Source organism: Vicugna pacos, chromosome 2, assembly GCF_048564905.1.
Source record: "Vicugna pacos chromosome 2, VicPac4, whole genome shotgun sequence".
Taxonomy (NCBI): Eukaryota; Metazoa; Chordata; class Mammalia; order Artiodactyla; family Camelidae; genus Vicugna; species Vicugna pacos.
Genome location: NC_132988.1, coordinates 8,393,066 through 8,415,124, shown reverse-complemented (window position 1 = coordinate 8,415,124; position 22,059 = coordinate 8,393,066). Strand labels below are relative to the sequence as shown.

At 40.7% G+C, this 22,059-nt stretch overlaps 1 protein-coding gene across 1 annotated transcript in view; it reads right to left on the bottom strand.

Moving 5' to 3' along the window:
* Positions 1-1,968: 1,968 nt before the first annotated feature.
* Positions 1,969-22,059, bottom strand: part of TMA16 (translation machinery associated 16 homolog) — a 30,676-nt gene continuing 10,585 nt past the window's right edge. The window contains exons 2-7 of the mRNA XM_072975078.1: positions 21,865-21,977; positions 10,834-10,871; positions 9,555-9,639; positions 8,297-8,445; positions 4,621-4,663; positions 1,969-3,146 (exon numbers count right to left, since the gene is read on the bottom strand). Coding sequence (XP_072831179.1) covers positions 2,966-3,146; positions 4,621-4,663; positions 8,297-8,445; positions 9,555-9,639; positions 10,834-10,871; positions 21,865-21,977 — 609 coding nt within the window. The 3' untranslated portion in view covers positions 1,969-2,965. The remainder of the gene's footprint in view (positions 3,147-4,620; positions 4,664-8,296; positions 8,446-9,554; positions 9,640-10,833; positions 10,872-21,864; positions 21,978-22,059) is intronic.

Here is a 22,059-nt window from a genome sequence, read left to right as displayed (position 1 = left end):
ATAGAACTAGAAAAAATAATCCTAAAATTTATATGCAACCACAAAAGACCCAGAATTGCCAAAGCAATACTGAAGAAAAAGAACAAAGCTGGAGGAATAACCCTCCCAGGCTTCAGACAATACTGCAGAGCTACAGTAATCCAAACAGCATGGTATTGGCATAAAAACAGACATAGGGATCAGTGAAACAGAATAGAGAGCCCAGAAATAAACCAACAGACGTACAGTCAATTAATCTTCAACAAAGGAGGCAAGAACATACAATGGAAAAGACAGTCTCTTCAGCAAGTGGTGCTGGGATGACTGGATAGAAACATGTAAATTTAAAGGTTAACACACTCCTTCACACCATACACAAAAATAAACTCAAAATGGCTTAAAGACTTAAATATAAAACAAAACACTATAAACCTCCTAGAAGAAAACAGAGAGAAAACATTTTCTGACATAAATCTTAGCAATGTTCCCCTAGGGAACAGAAATAAAAGCAAAAATAAACAAATGGGACCTAATTAAACTTAAAAGCATTTGCACAGCAAAGGCAACCATAAGCAAAACAAAAACCTATGGAATGGGAGAAAATATTTGCAAATGATGAGACTGACACTGGCTTAATTTCCACAATATTTAAACAGCTCATACAACTTAATAACAAAAGAAAACCAAACAACCCAATCCAAAAATGAGAAGAAGACCTAAACTAGTCATTCTCCAATGAAGACATATAAATAGCCAATAAGCACATGAAAAAATGCTCAGTATCCCTAATTATCAGAGAAATGCAAATCAAAACTATGATGAGGTATCACCTCACACCAGTCAGAATGGCCATCATTAAAAAGTCCACAAAGGATAAATGTTGGAGAGGCTGTGGAGAAAAGGGAACCCTCCTACACTACTGGTGGGAATGTAGTTTGGTGCAGCCATTATGGAAAACAGCATGGAGATTCCTAAAAAAACAAACAAACAAAAAATAAGACTTACCATATGATCCAGCAATCCCACTCCTGGGCATACATCCGGAGAGAACTCTAATTTGAAAAGATACATGTACCCCAATGTTCATAGCAGCACAATACATAATACCCAAGATGTGGAAGCAACCTAAATGTCCATTGACACATGACTGGATAAAGAAGTTGTGGTATACTTATACAATGGAATACTACTCTGTCATAAAAAAGAATAAAATAATGCCTTTTGCAGCAACATGGATGGACCTGGAGAGTGAAGCAAGCCAGAAAGAGAAAGAAAAATACCATATGATATCACTTATATGTGGAATATTAAAACACACACACACACACACACACAAATGATCTTACTTACAAAATAGAAACACACTCACAGACATAGAAAACAAACTTATGATTACTGAAGGGGAGGAGGGTGGGAAGGAATAAATCGAGAGTTTGAGATTTGCAAATATTAACTACTATATACAAAAATAGGTAAGAAACCAAATTTCTTCTGGATATCACAGGGAACTATATTCAGTATCTTGCAGTAACCTATAATGGAAAAGACCATGAACCAGAAACTGATACAACATTGTAAACTGAGTATAATTCAATTAAAAAAAAAAATATATATATATGTATCTGTTCTAGTTCCTAGCTGTCTAGCTTATTATGTTTTTGCTTTGACAGCACAGGAAAACTAGGAACAAATATTTGAAGGGGAGAATGATCTGCCATTTTCACAAGTCATTCATGTCACAGTAATACTTTTTAAATATCAGACCAGATAAAAACATTTTTATTCTTTACTGTAACTTACCACTCAGTGTTTATAGCCATTTTGAAACTAAAACTGAACCCCTTTCCCCTCAATAAGAAAAATTTCCAACGACTAAAGAGATAGGAACTTATGATGTAATCACAAAACCATACTTTTGCACAGATTAGTAAAGCCAAAGCAAGTCAGCATCAGTTAAATCACTGAAAATTAAATTAGAACCTTAAGAAGTGAAATTATAGAAATAAGTTTTATTTTAATTTTCTGAAGTAAAAAAGCTGTTAACAAGACTTAGTTGATATTGAGTTACTCCATACAGAATTTTTTTTTCTTGAAAATACTCAAACACACTCGCATTCCATTGTTTAGAAAACAGACTAGAAGATGCCTGCATTTAACAAGTTCGGTGAAGCACATTCTACCGCTTCCATGTTTTTCATGATACTGGAAACACTGGGTTATTTTATATGTCCATTTAACCTTAGAGGAAAATAATACAACTGCAACAACTGGTTCTCTCATCTTTAGTTCTGTTTCCACAAATACATATCTATCACTTTTCAAGTTGAGAAAGCAAAAAAACAATACACAAACCAAACAACTAACCTGAAATCATTTATACTCTTTATCAAGATAAACGATTAAGTGTAGGAGAGCAACATAACAAGAACAGTGATTTGTTTACACTATTTAACTAACTCTGGCTCAAAGATAATAAATAATAGCAATGCAGAATCCATGAGTGTATCTAATTTCCATTTTACATTTTCCCTATTTTATAAGGAAAGAAAATAGGTTTAATGTGTAAGAGGAAGAACAGTGAAACATTATTACTAAAAAGGAATTCTGCTGTCATCACTGCTCAAGAAGTATCCATTGTAACCTTTCAGCAAATAGTTGCTGTCCATGCTCCAAAATGTGAGATTAGGTGATTCTAAGTAAACGCAAGGGAAAAAACTACATTCTCCCTCATTCACATTGCTCTCCCAGCCCCAGAAATTCAGACTACATGCACTGTGAAGACCACTTCTATCTATTCTAACAACTTAATGTAAATGAAAACCAACATTCACTTTTAAGTGAAAATCATAACACCGTTTTTGGAACTAAAAACAGGATTCTCATTATATAAGAGAATCAGCTAAATAGCAAATTCTTGTATCTGGACTATTTACCATCATCAAGTATAACTTGAAGCTCTCAAATTATTTTGAGCAAAGAAAGGCAATTAGTCCACTGCAGTCATTTCCTCATCCGTGTCACTTGATTCATCTTGTAGTTCCAATTCCCCTAAATCTCCGTCTACAGCTATGATGGTTTTCTTCTTGCACTTCTTCGGCACTGCATCATTAGCACAAATTTTTCTCATTTTAATGTTAGGCAGTTTCTTCAGATCCAAATCCCATTCCCTAGACAGAAGAGAGAATGCAGACGGTTGGTGTGGGGTGAGCTGGAGAAGCAGTAAAGTCAATATGCAAAACTCTGAAAGCAGCAGAAAGCTTACAATTTACAGCAGTTTCAAATGCCCTAGGAAGAAACAATATAAATCCACTAGGAAAAAAAAAACCAGTGTCCCAAGAACTGAGGTTTGCTTTTTCCATACTTACTGCAATTCTTATTAACCAACAATAGCAATTAACTGTACAGAGAATTCCACTTATTCAAAATTTCCAAAGCAACACAGGAAAACATTAGGCAGAAGTTTCGCTTTTTATCCTCCCTAACCTGAACACTTCTCTCCATCAGGACACATGGTACCAGGAAATCTCAGAAGTAGGAACTGTATCATCCTGGAAAATCTCCAAAATGCATAGTCAGAAAGGTTTTTCTTTTCACACACAGTGGTAAGTCACAAGTTTCAGTAATAAAACAATTTTTATGGTTCTAATAGAAAACTTTCCGTTTTTCAACTTCACCGTTTCTGTGACAATCCTATGTTTAATTACTTCAGGAGCAATGTGAAGACTGTTCTGAGAACTGAACTCTAACCAGTGATACCAACAGTCTATGCTAATTTCTTCTCCTTTCTGGCTTTCTTTGGGGGAGGCAGCACACACACAGTTTTAAGAACAAAGAGAACATCTGTATGTCTGACTAATTAATGTTGCAGGCAAAAAAAAAAATTAAGGTATAAAGAGAATCTCAAGCTCCGTGCACTTACATTGTAAATGTATAGCTAAGCTAAAAAGTGAACTATTTCTTAAATATGATCAATAAATCCTATTAGAGCTAATATTTTATGAAACCTAAATATTTTCTATGAATTCAGAAGTATAAAAATACACTGAGCTTAAGGATTTCAAATAATATGGACTTAAATTTATCTAATTTCAATTAAATCTGCAGACCAATCAACATGGTCTAGCTAAGACCAAAATGATTAAAAAAATTATTTTCTGAAAACAAAGTACCCATGTTTGAAAACTTAAAAAACTGAAATCCCACTCGCTGGCCTCTCTGGTCACAAAGGCACTATTAGAGACCACCGGGCCAACTGGTTCTTCAGGATTTAACCACCTCCCTGGCACCCCTTCCCACTAACCATCTTCTCCAGAAAAGTCTGGGGATGGGACTCTGAGCCATCAAATCTGCTGCTAATAGTTTCTTTGAAAAGAAAAGTGAGAACAAGTTCTTTTAAGTGTTACATTAAAGAATTTTCAAGTGTTCTGAATAACAAAAGCAGCAGGTCACTGTCATTTCAGTGTATATCAGGCGTTTCCAGCAAACACAACTTAGGAAATCCTTCCTTTGATGAAAGAGAAAAGGTTAAAAAGAACCCCTGATTTTCTTTTGCCTCTAATGTCTAGATTCAGAAGGGAGGAAAGGTTAGGTCTCATGTGTTTTACATGCAGCTTCCAAGAACAATGAAGGCAACAGACTCACCTGAAAGTCTTCAGGTTGCTTGCATTTAAAATGTCTGGAATCTCTGGGGAAGAAAATCACGTATATCTGTTAGGCAATGTCTTCTATTGCAACGTTTTATAGTCTCCTCGTTTATTATCTCAGAAACAACAAACAGTAACTGACAAACATAAGAGCATCTGAGGCAAATGAATCTCCAAGCACGACTGTAACGCTGTGTGAGAAGTTTTACAGGTGTAAGTGACTCAGTTTAAGAAGGCGAATCAAAAAGAATACTATTAAATAATGCATTCCAGCACAGAATCAATAAAACAAACCTACCAACAAAATAAACCCTGTCCTTTTAAACCACAAAGGTACCTGGCAGATTCTAACTATCAATTCCCTAAAACAATATGCTAGGTGGTTTTATATGTTTCCTTGGTGAAAAGTACAATTTTTCTTGAACATGTACTTCACTTTGGCAAGGTAGAGGATGTAAGGATTATTTAATGTAAAAAATATTTAAAAAGGAAAAAAGAAATGTAAATAAACTGTAATCAACAGATGCTCAATAAAGTTCAATGAAATTTAAACCCATGTTTAATAAGAACGACGCGTGGACAGTTCCTTACCACGATCAGAAAGTTAATCGTAAAGCAGTACGTGGGTCACCCTTGCTGATGGAACATGAGACAAGCGTAACAGAAAGTGGAAACTGCTGCAAAAATCCGGGTCAGTGCAATGAAATATTAAATAAAGCCCAGTAACAATTAATGAAAAAGATAAAATTAAAAAGTTTGACACAACTGTAATGCCTGACTTTTGCAACAGCTTCAGAAAATAAAGAGTATGGGGGCCAGGTGTTTAAAAGGTGTAAACAAAGCACAAATTAAAAAAAAAAAATAAATCCTAATAAAATGAGTCAAAAATAGTTACACCACCAAGAGGCAGGAGAGGGAGATGTTAGTGGCTAGTCTTCTCTGAACCTTATCAACTGGAAGGTGGGGACAATCTGTCCACGTTTGCAGACACCCATGAACTTGGCATTCACAAAGCTCTGTTCCTTCCCCACACACATTCCCGGACTCTGGAGCTGCACTGTGGCCTAAGTGGACGGACAGCAGGTCTGAGTCTCAGGACTGGCTCACTCCCCACTGAGAAGTGTCTGACCTTGGATGTGCTCTGTCACCTACTGTTAATTAAACTGGCGGCTGCCTGGTGAACAGACTGAGCACAGCGACCAGCTGGGAGGCTGTTAGGAAGGCAGAGCTGAGATGACAGTGGCCTTAGCTTGGCGGGGGGGGGGGGGGGCAGTGAAGAAAGCCAGCAGACTCCAAGCACGTTTCCCTGACAGCTGGGTGTGGAACATGAGACGGTCCCCAAGGTTTCTGACGGGAGCAACTGGGTGCGTGGTGACGTCACTGCCTGAAATGCAGATCTTGTAGGAGGACCCGGTTTTAGGAGAAAAGCTGGATTTTGCTTTGGGACATGTCAAGTCTGAGATAAGACATTCAAGCAGAGATCTGGAGATACCCAAGTTTGATAATGCAAGTCTGGAGTTCTAGGGACAAGTTAGGATGGACAATATAAATCTGGAAGTTATGAGCATTTAGATGGTATTAAAAGCCACAGGACTGAATGAGGTCAGCTCAGGAACTCGTGTAAATAGAAAAGAGAGGCCCAAGGACAGGGACGTGGGTCAATGTTTAGTCTGAGAGGGAATGAGGAGGATTCCACTGGGGAACCTGAAGCCACGGCCAGTGAACCAGGAGGAAAACTGGGACAGGTCAGAGTCTTGCACCCCGAATAAAGCATGTGACGAGAGAATGAAGTGCTCACGTGTATCAAATGCTACAGGAAAGTGGACTGAGTGAGAGTCGGCGCCCAGCACGGCCACTGCTTGTCTCAGCATCTAACAACCGGTCGCCAGTGACAGAGGATTTCAGTTGAGATTCAGAATTAGGCTATGAAAGCCTAATTCAAGGGGTTCCAAAGAAAACGTACAATGAGGAAACGGAGAGTACACGCAGAGACAAAGTCCACACTCTTGGAAGGGAAGGACGTCGGCGAAAAGGACATGGGGCTGGCGGAAGCTCCCCCCAACCTCCTGTATCGGGTTCTGTGTCAGGCCCTTGGTAAACGAAGTCTCATTTGACTTTGAAACAACCTGGGGAGGAAGTGCACTATTTCTCTCTATTATTACCTGTGGGGTAATGGCCCTGTTACACAGTAAAGCTGTCGCGGTTTCAGTGCAGATGTACCTATTCTGTTATTTTTCCAGTTAAGAAACTCACTTCCTAGAAAGACGAAGCAGAACTGCCACCTCCTCGGGGCTTCCAGTGCTACTGTGGTGGGAGGACAGCCCGGGGAGCCGCTCTAAGACAGCCAGCTCCCGACACAGCCACCAGCTAAACCACCAGACAAGAACCCAGGCTGCCCCACCCAGGAAGTGCCCCTGTGAGAAAGCCATGGCTCACTCAGACCAACCGAGTGACCTCTTCTCCCATCTGACGCCTTTATGAAGAATGAACCTGTGAAGCCCTAGGCACCCCACCTGTCACCCTAAAACAGGCTGGACCCCAGGCGCCCGTTCCCTCCCTCTCCACCAGAGACCCCGCTGTATGGCCCTCGGGCGTGCCCTGAGCCCTCCAGGACCTGTAAGTATGAAATCTTGTTTTTTTCAAGGTTCCCCGATGGTTGCTGCTGAGGTACATCCTGCGATCCTAAGAACCACCGGGGTGGGCCCAGCCACAACCCCGGCTGCCCCAGCCTGTCCGGCCCACAGCACGCTGTCCGGCGGCTGGGCCGACACGACAGTCATCCCCAGGATACTTCCTGTAGGGCCCTACACTTTACTGCTATTACTATTAAAATTTAAAAACCTAGTTTTGCTACTAAACATTTCACTGACTATACTCCCCAAGCAAATCCACTTAAGAGTGCCTGCGGGGCCCAGGCAGGAGATGAGAATGAAGGAAGGTTTGAGACCACGGCAAACCTGAGGCCACAGGCTCGAGTCTAAAAGAGGGGCTGCAACTCTGCTCCAGCAGAGATGCTATCGGACCATCTGATGTTTTCAGAGAAGCCAAAAATCAAACTTTTCACATGAAAGCAGATTTTTTTATACGGACAACTAATAAGCCAGTCAAACACCACTTGAAGGCCATGTGCAGCTTCTGGGCCGTCACCTGTTTGTGGCTTTGCAAGCCCTTGTCTACAAGCGCCCCCTCCTCTCCTACTAGGCGCTTTTCTTCAGACAGTGTCACTAAGCTATTAGCATACTTGGCTTTACGAACTGTAAGAAATGCTACAATGCTAAGAAAGAAAATTTGGTTTCTACAGTGTCTCAAGAATGGCGGCAACAAGTACAGCTCATCACCACAGGAATGACAAGGACGACAGGACACAGCACCTACTCCAAAGAAACTTCGACGTGGCCGGAGACGGGCACGTAGTAACTGCAACAAAGCAAATTACGTATGCGCCCGGAAAGAGGGGGACCTGCACTGCCACAGCAGAGAGACGATGCCACTGTCAGAATCGACAGGTTTGGGAATGTACAGGGGAAAAAAGTGAATTCAAAAATTATTCCAAATACTCAAAATGAAAGGAAATCAAAGCAAGAAAACCAAACCCAACCAAAGAGTCAGTAAAGCTAAATTTTGAAATGGATTCCAAATGTGACGCGGAAGAAGAGCAGGCCCCGCGAACACACCGAAGCCGTATCCCTCGTACTGCTGCCGCTCCCGCGCCACCGTCTGCCTGATGACCGTCTCCCGGGAGCAGTGCCGCCTGCCCTGCCGGTCCTTGATGCTGTTCTGCAACTCAATCTGCTCCAGCTCACTGCTGAATCGATTTAAATACCTGAAATACAAGAAAACGGTTTGCGTCACAAAGTGTAAGGCTTACATTACCTCATCTAAAACATAACCCCCAGCCTTCGCCTGGCCTTTAAGTTGTCATATTCCTGAGTTCCTCAAGTTCTCAGACCTTCCCTTGGTAACTCAACCATTTTCAAAATCTCTGTGACCAAATCAAAGCCTGCCATCAAAGCGTGCTCATACTCAACCACGTCCTGGATGTCCCAGAGAGGCTGAGTGCATCACGCCTGAACCTGCCCTCAGCCCTGCCCCCACGCGGCCCCTCCAGACCTGCCCCATCCCTTTGACCCCCCCCCCCTCGTCGCGGGAAGCAGTGTGACCACTCATCTGGTGGCCAAGTGAGGAATGCCACTGTCCCCACTGACTCCTCTCTCTCCCTTTTATGCCACATCTAACTCTTCATTACAGATTGAGACGTCAACCTCCTTAAAATCTCTGTCATCTTTCATTTCTCTTGACCACACTGCCAGTAACATGACCTCTTGCCTGCACTGCTCCATCAGCCTCTCAGCAGTCTCCTGGCCAAAGCCTGTCCCTCACCCATTCTCCTCGTTCTCACTACGGCGATCTTCCTAAAGCTGAAATGCGACCATCTCAGGTGCTTGCTGCACAAGTGTCCTACAGCTCCCAGTGTGGTTGGGCACAGTCCAAACTCCTACACTGGTATCCGAGATCTGTCAGGAGCTGGTTTATCCCACCTGTCGCAATCCCCTCTTTGAACCCACTGCTTCAGTCATTAAACGTCTGGCAGAGCCCTAGATATGCTGCCCTCATCCCTGGGCGTTTCACGTCTTGTTCTCTCTGCCCAGAGCTCTCCACACTGCCCCAGCGCGATCTGCTCACCCCCATCTTCAGATGTCAGTTTGGATGACATTTCTCCAAGAAGCCAAGAAACTGGGTGAACTACCACTGTGAGGCCCAGAGAGGTTACAACCCTACTGAAATGGTGAGGCCAGTATATGGATCCAAAGTCTTTTGATAAGAAAGCCCATTTGCTCGTCTGTGAATCCAGAACAGAACTCTGCCTCTTCCAGAACCAAGCTGGGGGGTGCCTCTTACTGACCCTTTGCTCATAACATGCCCAGTGTTTACCTTTCAATTAATTCACAAGCACCTCTCTTTGAATATCCTGCTTTTTTGGGATCAAGATGACTCTGAAACCACTGCAGTTTTTCACCTATAACAACAAGTACCAAGACAGTTTACCACCACAAGTCATCAACTTAAGCAGAGGTATTCATTATAATTTTCAACATCAATGTGATTAAAACAGTATCAAAATTTATTTCAATGTTAAATATAAGGTTTTGTGACGGTTTAATTTCTGACAGAAATTAAATTTCAGAAATTAAACCATCACGTTTTAAATTTGGGGAAGAGACAAAGGTGGGAGGGATGCTCTTCTGTACATACTTCTTATCCGAGGATAGAAAAAAGTTTAAAAGAATACTTTCACAGTACGTGAAGTTCTAAGTATTTATAAAGCAAAGGACAGAACTTGTCTAAAAGCGTCAGGAGTCTGATTAGATTAACAAAGAGGATGGTACCTGCAGAACATTTAACAAGCGGCAGGCACTCCGTCAAGAGGTTTGCAATCCTATGAGGATTAACACTGTTATCCCCATTTACAAATGAGAAAGGTTGAGTAACCTGCTCAGGGCCTCAAAGTTAGTAAATAAACACTCAGCATACAAGGCCTGCCATCTGCCAGGTACCGCACAGAGTGACTGACTTTTATTGTCAAAGAGCTAATAATGGGCCTCATCCTGGTGAGTACATCTGACCATCGGGGTGTCACTTTCAGTTAGATTCCTCAATATCACAGATTAAGAACTGGCCCTACCCAGGATGGCTGAGAACCCATTTAGAAACACAATTCTCTCGCCTGACAAAGCATTAGTTATGGGCTCAAATACCTTTGATTTTAGTATTAAAGCCTAGCAGCCACTCTTTCAAACCCTCTGATCTGTCAGTGCAAACTGACCAATAATAAATCCGACCCCAAGAAGACTGTGACACTGAGATACAGACTGAGGATACATACATTCACATCATTAAACATAAATTGCTGTTTCCAAAATCCTTCATAATTCTAATGGTTAGGGAGCTAGAATTAAACATGAGAAAGAGAGAGACGGATGGATGGATGAAGACAGGCAGGCAGGTACTGAACAGTTCCTAAAAACTGAGCTCTAGACATTATTAACACTGTTCTAAGAATTTAATGACTGATTTTACTTCATTTCAATCAAGTCTGGTAAAGAAAATTCACTTAGATAAAAATAGCATTTCACTAAGAAAGTCGAAAATATGAACAGGGAAGAACTTCACTATGCTCAGGCCCAAGTGTCAAATAAATAAATCCACTTACCAATAAGGCTGAGACGCAATGCCTTGTCATTCTTCAACCTTAGGAGAAAAAGTACGTATGTGTTAGAAATCTTCCAAAGCAAGTTTCAAAAATCTGTCAAAAACAATAAAAAGAAAAACTGCCTGAAGAACCTAAATTCAAAAATCATTCTTTTATGCATATGAAATTAATTTTTTTAATGAAGAAACACTGAACACCATGTGTCTCTTTTAAATCCTGGAACAAAATAATAGAAAAAATTTTTTCACTCTGTAGTGGCCAAAGGACACCTATAGAACAAATCAGTTTGAAAGCACAAAGGAAAGCTTGATTGGATTTCGTAATATGCAGAATGTTCGTAACAAAAGAGCAATGAGTGCCTTCGAGAAGATTAAGGGCTACCACCAAGATCAAAACTGTCATCTTCTAAACTTCAACAAGGACAAAACAGAACGTTTACTTTTCATAAATTTGGTAAGAATTATGACCAAAGAAAAGAAGTCATTTATTCTAAAATAATAAAGGGTCTAGGGAACCACAGAGAGACAGCAGGAGGGGTGTGCTCACGATATAATTGGGCCCTATAACCCCCCCGCTGGGCAACCTACAACCTGAAGTCGCAGAGGCCCTCCCACAGGAGTGAGCTCTGAGCCCCACGTCAGGCTCCCCAGCTGAGGTTGACACTGGGAGAACATCCCAGGATATCTGGTTTTGAAGCTCAGTGGGGCTTAACTCCAGCAGCCCCACGGGTCTGGCGGAAACTGAGACTTCAGTGTCTTGGGAATCAAACATAGAATCTCACATGCACCAGGTCCAAGGGCAGAGGCAGTGATTTCATAGGAACCTGGGCCAGACCTGCCTGCTGGTTTTGGAGGGTCTCCTGGGGACATGGGGGATGGCTGCAGCTCACTCAAGAGACATAAACTCTGGTGGCAGACATTCCAGGAATGTTCATCTACATGAGTTTTCCAGGAGGCTGGTGTCTTGACTGGATCATTAGGGTGGGAACACGGCCCCAACCATCAGCAGACTTCCTGAGTCACAAAGGCCTCTAGGCAGGGCCCTATCCACCAGAGGTCCAGGCTGAGCTTCACCCAGCAGTGGGTAGGCGCCTGTGGAAGGAATCCACAAACACAGGCCAGACTCTACACTGGGACTGGCGAGACCTTGGCCCTTGGGTGACAAGAGAGGAGTGTACTGCTGAGACGCATACGGCATTTCCCACAGAGGGCCACTTCCCCAAGGTTTAGAAACGTAACTGATCTACCTAAAAATACAAACAGAAATTAAGACAACATGAGGCAGCAAAGGAACATATATAAAAAGGCACAAGATAAAATCCCAGAAAAAGAAATTTTAAGTGATGAGGAGATAGACAATTTATCCAAGAAAGAGTTTATAATTATGATGATGTTCAGAGAACTCGGGAGGAGTATAGATGCACAAAGCAAAGTTTTTAGCAAAGAGTTAGAAAACAGAGCTGAAGAATACAATCACTGAAATGAATAACACACTAGAAGGAACCAAGAACAGACTCAGTGAGGCAGAAGAATGGATCAATGAGCTAGAAGACAAATTAGTGGAAATCACTACTGCAGAAAAGAAAAAAGAATGAAAAGAAATGAGTATAGTTTAAGAGACCTCTGGGATAACATGAAGCACACTAATATTTGTGTTACAGGGGTCCCAGAAAGCAAAGAGAGAGAGAAAGGACCTGAGAAAATATTTGAAGAGATAAGTGCTAAAAACTTCCCCAACTTGGGAAAGGAAACAGTCACCCAAGCCCAGGAAGTGCAGAGAGTTCCACAGGATCATCCCAAAGAGGAGCACACCAAGGCATGTAGTCGTCAAATTAACAAAAATTAAGGATGAGGAGAAAATGCTAAAATCAGCAAGAGAAAAGCAACAAATAACATACAAGGGAACTCCCATAAGGTTATCAGCTAATTTTTCAGCAGAAACTTTACAGGCCAGAAGGGAGTGGCATGATATATTTAAAGTGATGAAAAGGAAAAACTTACAACCAAGAATACTCTATCCAGCAAGGTTCTCATTCAGATTTGATGGAGAAATCAAAAGCTTCGCAGATAAACGAAAGCTGAAAGAATTCAGCACCACCAAACCAGCTTTACAACAAATGTTAAAGGACCCTCTCTCTAGTCATCAAGCCATAAGACAAGACAACAAAAAGAAGAGAGAAAAAAACAAAACAAAAAATGACCTACAATAGATCGCTTTGGCTGTTCGAGGTCTTCTGTGCTTCCTATTTTGGAACTGTTTGTTCTAGCTCTGTGAGGAATGCCGTGAGTATTTTGACAGGGGTTGCACTGGATCTGTGGGTTGCTTTGGGTAGTGTGGCTGTTTTGACAGTGTTGATTCTTCCAATCCAAGAGCACAAGATATCTTTCCATTTCTTTGTGTCAGTTTGGTTTTTGGTTTTCAAAGTATAGGTAACCTCCTTGATTAAGTTTATTTCTAGGTATTTTGGGTTTTTTTGACGCAATGGAAAGGTTTATGCCAGTTATAAAACTCTGGTTTTTGAAGTTAAAAAAAAAGTGAAGGGCCAAAAATGGCAAAATATCCTTCTTTCTTATGGGCAAGTTGTATTCCATTATATATGTGTGTGTGTATATATATGTATATATATATGAATGCTGCATCTTCTTTATTCATCTGTTGATGTGCACTTGGGATGCTTGCATGTCTTGGCAATTAGAAATAATGTTGCTGTTAATAGCAGGGTGTATGTATCTTTTTGAATTAATTCTTATGTTGTGGTTGGCTTTATTCCTTTGATAACCATGTTAAGTTTAAAAAACTAAAGCTCTAAACAATCTTAGAAACAATGAACAGTACATAAATGTAAATTTAAAAAAACATTAAATGTGCAGTTAAAAAAAAAGAGAAAAGAAAAATACCGTATGATATCGCTTATATGTGGAATCTAAAAAAAGGGCACAAATGAACTTATCTACAAAACAGAAACAGAATCACAGACATAGAGAACAGACTCATGGTTACCAGGGGGCAGAGGGGTTGGGAAGGGATGAATTGGGAATTTGAAAACTGCACTCTTGGGGAGAGGTGGAAATGTTAGGTATCTTAATTGTGGTGGTGGTTTCATACGTGTACACATCTATCAAAATTTATCAAATTGCCCACCTGAAATATGTGTAGTTTACTATACAGAAATTACACCACAGTCGAGTTGTTTAAAAAGAAATGGTCTAGGTGTTATATGCCTCCTGCTGTTGCTATTCTAAATTCTAACTCATTCAGGAAAGACCTCTGAGTGGCCAGTTTTTGCAACACTTTGTTAGCCACAGCAATGAAGAAAAAACCTACTGTCCCTGCCCTAACAAAGCAGACCAGATTTACTCTCCCACTTTAAACAACTAGAAAACTGAAGAAATAAAATGAAGCCTTTTTTATAAAAATTTTTTAAGCATAAGAAGGGGATAAAATATTCACAAGACTAATAACTAACTAAAGACTTGCATGAAGAATATACCAACAGTTCTTACTACTTAACAACAGAAAACCAATTCAAAACCAAAAAAGATTTTAACAGATTTTTCATCAAAGACATAAAAGTGACCAATAAGCACATGAAAATTTGTTTAATATCACTAGTCATCAAGAAGTACAAATTAAAACCACCATGACATACTACCATACACCTACCAGATTGGCTAAAATCTATTTTAAAACTGATAATACAACATGTTTAAGAGGATACAGAGTGAATGTAACTCTTATACATTAGTGGTGAAAAGATAAAATGGTACTGTCACCTCAGATAAGGCAATTTCTTATATATTAAAAATTACACCTACCACATGACCTCATTCTCTTAAACACTTTCTTAAAAACTTGATTTCTTATATACTTAAACATGTAGCTACTGTACGACCCAGCAATTCCAGTTCTAAGAACTGAAAGAAAAATGGAAACCTACGTACACAAAGCCCCCGCATGTGAATGCTCTGGTAGCCTTGTCTGCATGTCACAGCAGGGGTTGACCATTTCTGCTTAAATGGCAGGACAGTAACATGCTAGGCTTTGAGGGCCACGTGGCTGATCCATCCCAACTACTCATCTCTGCCTTTAGGGTCTCAAAGCAGCTGTGAACAGTATGAAACGAATGGGCATAGCTGCTTTCCAGGGAAGCAAACTGTTTTTATACAAACAAGTGGGTAGGCACTTAACCCAACAGAGCAGATCTGGAAAAGAGCCACAAACTGTAAACAATCCAAATAACAATCAACCTGTAAGTGGATAAACACACTGCACAGCCATACAACGGAACACTACTCAGTAATAATGGAGAAGGACAACTGAAATATGCAATAACAAGGATAAACTTCACAAATACTATGCAAACAGAAAAAAGCTAGCATCAAAAACTGCCTAAGCATGACTCCATTTATATGAAACATTAGAAAGACAAATCTCATCCATCAAGATACAGAGCAAATCTACAGAAACAATAAAAAGACTATGGTTTCCAGGGGTTTGGGGGGAGGGAGGGATGAACAGACGGAGCACAGGAGCTTTTAGGGCAACGAAATTATTCTGCATGATACTACAGTGGTGGCTACATGTCATAATGCATTTGTCAAAGCTCACAGAATGGACAACATCAAGAGTGAGCCCTAATGTAAGCTATGGACTTTGGTTGAGAATAATGTGTCGCTGTTGGTTCATCAATTGTACCAAATATGCCACACTGATGAGGGATGTTGAAGGTAGGGGAGGATGTATGTGTGGGTGGGGAGGGCTATGTGCAAACTCTGTATTTTCTGCGCAATTCTACTGTAAACCCTAAACTGCTCTAAAAAAATCAAGTCTATTAAAAACAAAAAAAAAACAGGTACAGAGCAAACCAATGGGTGCCTAAGGCTAGGGGTGGAGGGTGGAGAACTGACTGGGAAGATCTTTAGAAGGATGAAAGCGCACTCTACGTCTGCTTCACGGTGGTCACACCATATATTATCAAAACTCAAACTCTGTACACTTGTAATATGTCTATTTTGTCATATATTATTTATACCTCAAAGTTGATTTTAAAAAAAAGAACACTTCATAACCAGGTAGAAAAAGGCTTTGAGGAGAATTCGTTCCTTCTGAATCAGCCTGGAAGGAAGAGTCCACCTAAAAGTCAAGTTTGCCATTGTTCTGAACGAACTCAATGGCACCTAAATTACAGTGGTGTCAGCTGAGATGAAGAAGAGAAGAGAGATTTGAGATTTATCTTCAAAAACAGTTGTTTCCTAGTTGCTACCCATTATGCTTAGTTTCTGTGTTAATTTTCCATATTAAGTCATTTTTACTGGTATCTAGAGTTCTTTGCTACATACCTAGTGGGACAAAATAGGACCGTACACAGCCACAAAATGTTGCTATGCTGAGAAGTCATAAAATAAAGCTAAAATCATGATACAAAGTAACTACTTGCCTATAAACTGCCCATCAATTAAAATGCACTAGACTTCAAACTGTACCAGTTTCTTTCAACAGGAACAGAAGCAATATTTCATATAATCCTGAATCAGCATGTTCAAACGCTAAAGATGAAGAACGCCTGACTTCTCCACGCTGCTCTGTGCCCCTGCTGTCTTTAGGTCGTCAGAGTCCATCTCTGAGGGTCAACCTGATGAATCCAGAAATTCGAGTCTGTGCCCTCTTCCTCCGGTCAAAGGCACTGCCCCTAGCAAACACCCTCCCCGATCTTCCCCTGAAAACGAAACTTAGGAACTGGCACAAAGAGTCCCGGGTTCTGCATTAATGTGCAGAGACCAGATACTCCAGCCTGCCTGGCTACTCTTCCTCCTGAGGCAGGCAGGCACCATGAGGAGGTGGTAATACCCAAGACGGCCCCAGCGCTGCTGCTTGCTGCTTTGACAGTCACGGCCCTATCCTCCCTGAGTGTGGCTGGACCTAATGACTCACCTCTAACGAGTGAGACGGTGCAACAGCGATGCATGTCATTTGGAAATTATGTTACAAACACTGTCTTCCATCCTGGTCACCCCCGCTCTCTGTCTCAGAGCCTTTGCTCTGGGGGAGTCACACTGCCATGCTGTAAGCAGCCCTATGAAGAGGCTCACGTGGCAAGGAACTGACATCTCCAGCCAACGGCCAGCCAAGACTGAGGTCTATCCATCACCGTATGAATAGCCTGTCAGCAAAACCTCTTCCTATCAAAGCTCTGAGATGAATGCAGCCCCAGCCAACACCTTGATTGTAACCTTGCAGGACACCGAGCCAATGCACCTAGGTAAGTGGCACTGGGATTCCTGACTGAGAAACTGTTTGTTTCACTCTGCTGAGCCGTAGGATAGTTTCTTACGTAGCAATAGATAACTAAAACAGTAGCTGATAACTGCTGTTTATTTCTAAGAAGCCACAGGCACCTGACGTTCAAGTTAAGGCCTGATGGCACCTTTTCTATCATCCTGCTTACAGTTGCCCCAACAATCTGGGGATCTTGTCACCAACCATCTCTTGAAAATATGCAACTCACCATTTCTGCCTTGCTAGAAGTACTGCTGTAGGGCAGGGGCCCAGCAGCATCTCTGGATGCTCTCCATGACCACGCTCCCGCTTGTTTAAGAAGGACTCATGGTCCCTGCTGCTGCTGCTCAAAAAGCTGACACTTATGACAGGTTTCATGAAATGTCAGACACTACTAAATGTCTGTTTCATAAAATGTCAGACACTACTAAATGCCTGTTTCATAAAATGTCAGACGCTACTAAAACTACATGTGTTTGCTTCTGGCGCTATGACTGCCACAAGGGTGACTTCTTCAAAATACATGAGAAAAAAGAGAACACTCCATCTGTTTGTAACACTGCCCAAGAAGAAAAGAATTAAATGATGTCTTTCAACTCTGTACTATTAAAATAGAGCCGTGGCCAACAACAGAACTTCTTTAGGACAAGTTTTAAATGTGAGATTAGCAATGTTATTCTGTTTTATCCTTCCATGATTCTTCTATAATGTTGACTGTAAATCAACATTAAATCAATCCATAAGCTCCTGAATATACTTGACAACATACAAACATCACAAATATTTACAGTGAAGCAAAGTACTCAGTCATAGTCTAAAGCATTATTTCCTAAAATACTGCATGCATACCACTACGTAAGGTGTGTACTATGTAAGCTAATTTTCAGGCAGTTCATATACACAGAATTGAACAATCTGTAATCAAATGGTAATAAGCAAGTTACCTTTCCCGTCATTTTCTTTAGATCCTTTCCAATTACATTAAGGAGAAAACTTAGCTTAATGTTAGTTTATTTTACAAGTCTTCCAACCTTTGCTAATCTTTCCATCAAAAATAAGTAACCACACCTCGAGCTCAAATCATTCGGGGAAGGCAACAGTATCTAGTTGGTTTCAACAGAGATAAAATGTCTCCTTTAAAAACATTAATAGTTAAGGGTAAAAGATTTCTAAAGATTGTAAATTAAAGAACATGATAGATCAGTGCCAGAACCAGAAGTAACATGACTAGAAACTTGCCAGAAATGCAAACCCTTCTGAATGGAAACCTCCGGGCGTGAGGCCCACAAACTGTTTCAGCACTCCTGACAGGTGTGCCTCATGCACACTGAAGTTTGTGAAGTAGTGGTACAGGTGATGGAAAAATCATGCAAGCAGCATATGTCAAAAAGATACAGCAAAATTCATCAAAGTGATACGTAAGTAACTGAAGCTTGAAAATTACTGTTTTAAAGCAATAAAATCATTATAACAAACTTAAACATAAAAAGACCCTCCCTTACAAAAAAAAAAAAAAAAAGAAAGAAAATTTGACTACACTATCATAGCAGTTGACTACTTTTTTCAAGAAAACTTCTAGTCACATCATTTGTGAGCCAGCTAAGCCCTACTGGTCTTGGGCAAGGAATCAACTTGCAACAGTGAAAGTGCTGGCTTCTATCAGCCAGTGTGCAGATGCATCCAGTGCCATTAAAATCATCAAACTGATGCTTTCCACTTTGCCTTCATAACTTCATTTTAAGGGACTTCTTGTTTTCATAGCAGTTCCTGGGGACCCTCAAAGGCCAGAGATGGAGGGGAGAACAGGCAAATTACACAGTGTGTGCTGCTGACCAGAGAAGGGGGGACCAAGGGACAAGGAGACAAGAAAAGATGGGGCGTTACACACATATTTTGTTTTCCTAGGAAGAAAATTTTCCTATGAATCCTTCACATCAAGAATATAGGCCAACTTTCAGAATGGCAGAATCAGAACTTACAAAAATCTGCTCCCCCACAGGGGCCAAGAGAGCACTGACAAAGCCTGTCAAAATCAACTTTTTAGAAGTATAGAAATGAAAGGCTTGCAACAATCCAAGGAGCATTTACTCGAGAAAAATGGCCCAATCTCAGTAAGGACAGCAAATCTGGGGTGTTTATACCCCATCCCCCTCTTCCCAGCTCTGGACCAGCAACTCCTCCTAGCAGCCACCAGGACAGACACATCAGGACGGGAGCTCCCCACAAGCTCACCCTGAGAACTGTCGCCATTTGGCCCAACCGGCAGCACACTGAAAAGCTCCATTCTCAGTTACTCTGCTTTTATTTAATCTAACTCAGAGCTCTATGTGGAAGCAGCCCTGCCCCCGGGTTGCTCCTCAAAAACAAATTGGCAACAACTAACACAGCAGCTGCCTGAGTGATGTTACCAGTTAGGGGCTAACAAAAGGCTGACCAAAACATTAAAAGGAAAAACTAAGAAGTGGAAGGCTGATAGAGGGCTTGAAAAACTAGCTTCAACATACTCGCAAGGATGGTGTATTCAGGACTGTGTTCACGCCAAGGAAAGATCTGAGAAGGTCCTATTTTCTCACCTCTGGACAACCATGATGCTCTTCAAATGGAAATGAAGTCTATAAACTGCCTACTGGAGTATCGGAAGCATGTCCAACAGACTAACAGAGCCCCTCAGCAAACATTGAGAAACTTATTAAAGGAACTTAAAGAAATCACTGCCTAAATACTAGCTGACCGCTAACTGAGCGGAAGCTTCAAAGGTCACACACAACAAACAGACTTTACAAAACCAGTCCAGGAAAGTCACAAAGCAAACAGCAACAGCAAAACAACAGTGAGCCTGATCAAGGATAGGGGTAGGTCGTGTGTGATTAACAGGACTGTCACACTGCAATATTTAAAATGTCCAGTTTTGAACAAAAATTAGGAGACACAAAGAAACAGGAAAGTACGGCCCATAATCGGGGGTTAAAAATGGCACACAATAGAAACTGTTCCTGAAGAAGTCCAGAGGGTTGGACCTACTGGACAAAGACGAGCAAACATAAGAGTAAGTCAGGGGAAATTATCCAATCTGAGCAACGGAAAGTAAAAAGAGAAAAATTAAGTCTCAGAGGCCTAGGGGGACACCACAAAGCACACCAACATATGCATAATGGGAGTCACAGAAGGAGAGGACAGAGAGGACAGAAAGGATATTTGAGAAAATGGCCCAAAACTTCCCAATTTGATGAAAAACATTAATTATACACCCAAGAAGCTTAACAAACTCCGTGTAGGATGAACTCAGAGATCCACACCTAGGCATATCATTGTCAAACTATTCAAAGACAAAGAGGACATCTTGAAAGCATCAGGAGAAAAGTGATTCATCGCACACAAAGGATCCTCAGTAAGATTAACAGCTGACTTCTTATCAGAACCACAGAAGCCAGAAGGCTGAGGGATGACAGAGTCCAAGTGTTCAAGGAAGACTGTAAACCAAAAATTCTATACACAGTGAAACTTTAAAATGAAGCACAATCCTGTAGAAGTGAAGGAAAAATTGAAGGCATTCTCAGATGAACAAAAATGAGAGAATCTGCTGCTTGCAGACCTGCCCTACAAGGAACACTAAAGGGAGCTTTCTGGCTGAAATGAAAGGATGGTAGATAGCAATCCGAATCCACATGAAAAAATAAGAAGCCCCAGTGAAAATGTAATCCCATAGGTAGATATAAAAGACAGTCTGAACGTATTTTTGTTTGTAACACTTTTCTTGTCCTAATTTAAGACAACTGCATAAAAACAATAATTAGGAAACTGTGTTTATGCACTTACAATATATAAAGATATAATTTAGCGGACATTAATAGTACAAAGAAGGGGGTCAGGATGGAGTTATGGTAGAGCAAATTCTTTGACTACTACTGAAATTAACTTGACTTTCATCTGAACTAGATTGTTTTCAGTTTTAAGATATTAGTTGTAATTTCCAAGGCAACTATTAATAACTCAAGAAAAATACAGTGATCTCCACTTTACTAAATGATCTCATTACTAAATCAAATTACTAAATCAATTCTCAGCTCTAATCTTAGTAGCAAATGCCATAGACTGATCACTATTTTCTCTCTGAAATGCTACCTTCTTTTTTCTCCTCCTCAGTCTCACCTGTTGGAGCCTCTTCCTTTCTCCAACCTCTAAATGGTGGAGGGCCTCCAGACTGGACCCTTGGCACCCTCTCTTTCTTATCTTATTCATTAGTTAAGTGGTCTTATCCAGTCTGATGATTTGTAGTTCCAGATAGATGCTGATGACTCCCAAATTTGTGTCCCTATCTGTGACTTATCCTCTGATCACTAGACCCAACATATCCCACTGCCCATTCTGTATCTCATCTTCTACATCTAAGAAGCACTTTAACCTACACACCTGATAAATGTCTGCATAGCTCACTGCCTCACATCTTAACAGTTCTCTGCTTAAAGTGTAACATCTTCAGAGAAGCCTTCTATGACTAGCCTATGTAAGACAGAACCTCCCCCTCACTCTCCAACCCACAATCCTTTTCAATTTTTCTTCACTGCACTCATCACAATCTGTTTATATTCATGTATCTGTTTTAGGTAAACTCTAAGAGCTGAATCCTTATTCATGGTTTTCCCTGGGCACAGGACATTATTTATTTATTGAAGAAAGAAGGGCATACTGATCAAGAATAAGCATATAAGAGAGCTTTTCACCAATGCATAATACAAACAATGAAAAGACACTTACTTTTCCTTTTTTTCTTGTTTGTGAGCCTGTCTTGTAATTTGAGCTGCTTTTCTGCTATATGGATGGATGACTTTTTTTTCCTGTCTTACATTTTTTCCCTTTGGTGCTTTAGGCTAAAATGTAGAAAAACATATAACATAGTCAGATACATAAATGACTTCTGTCAAAAACTTTTCTTTGGAAATAAAAATTTAA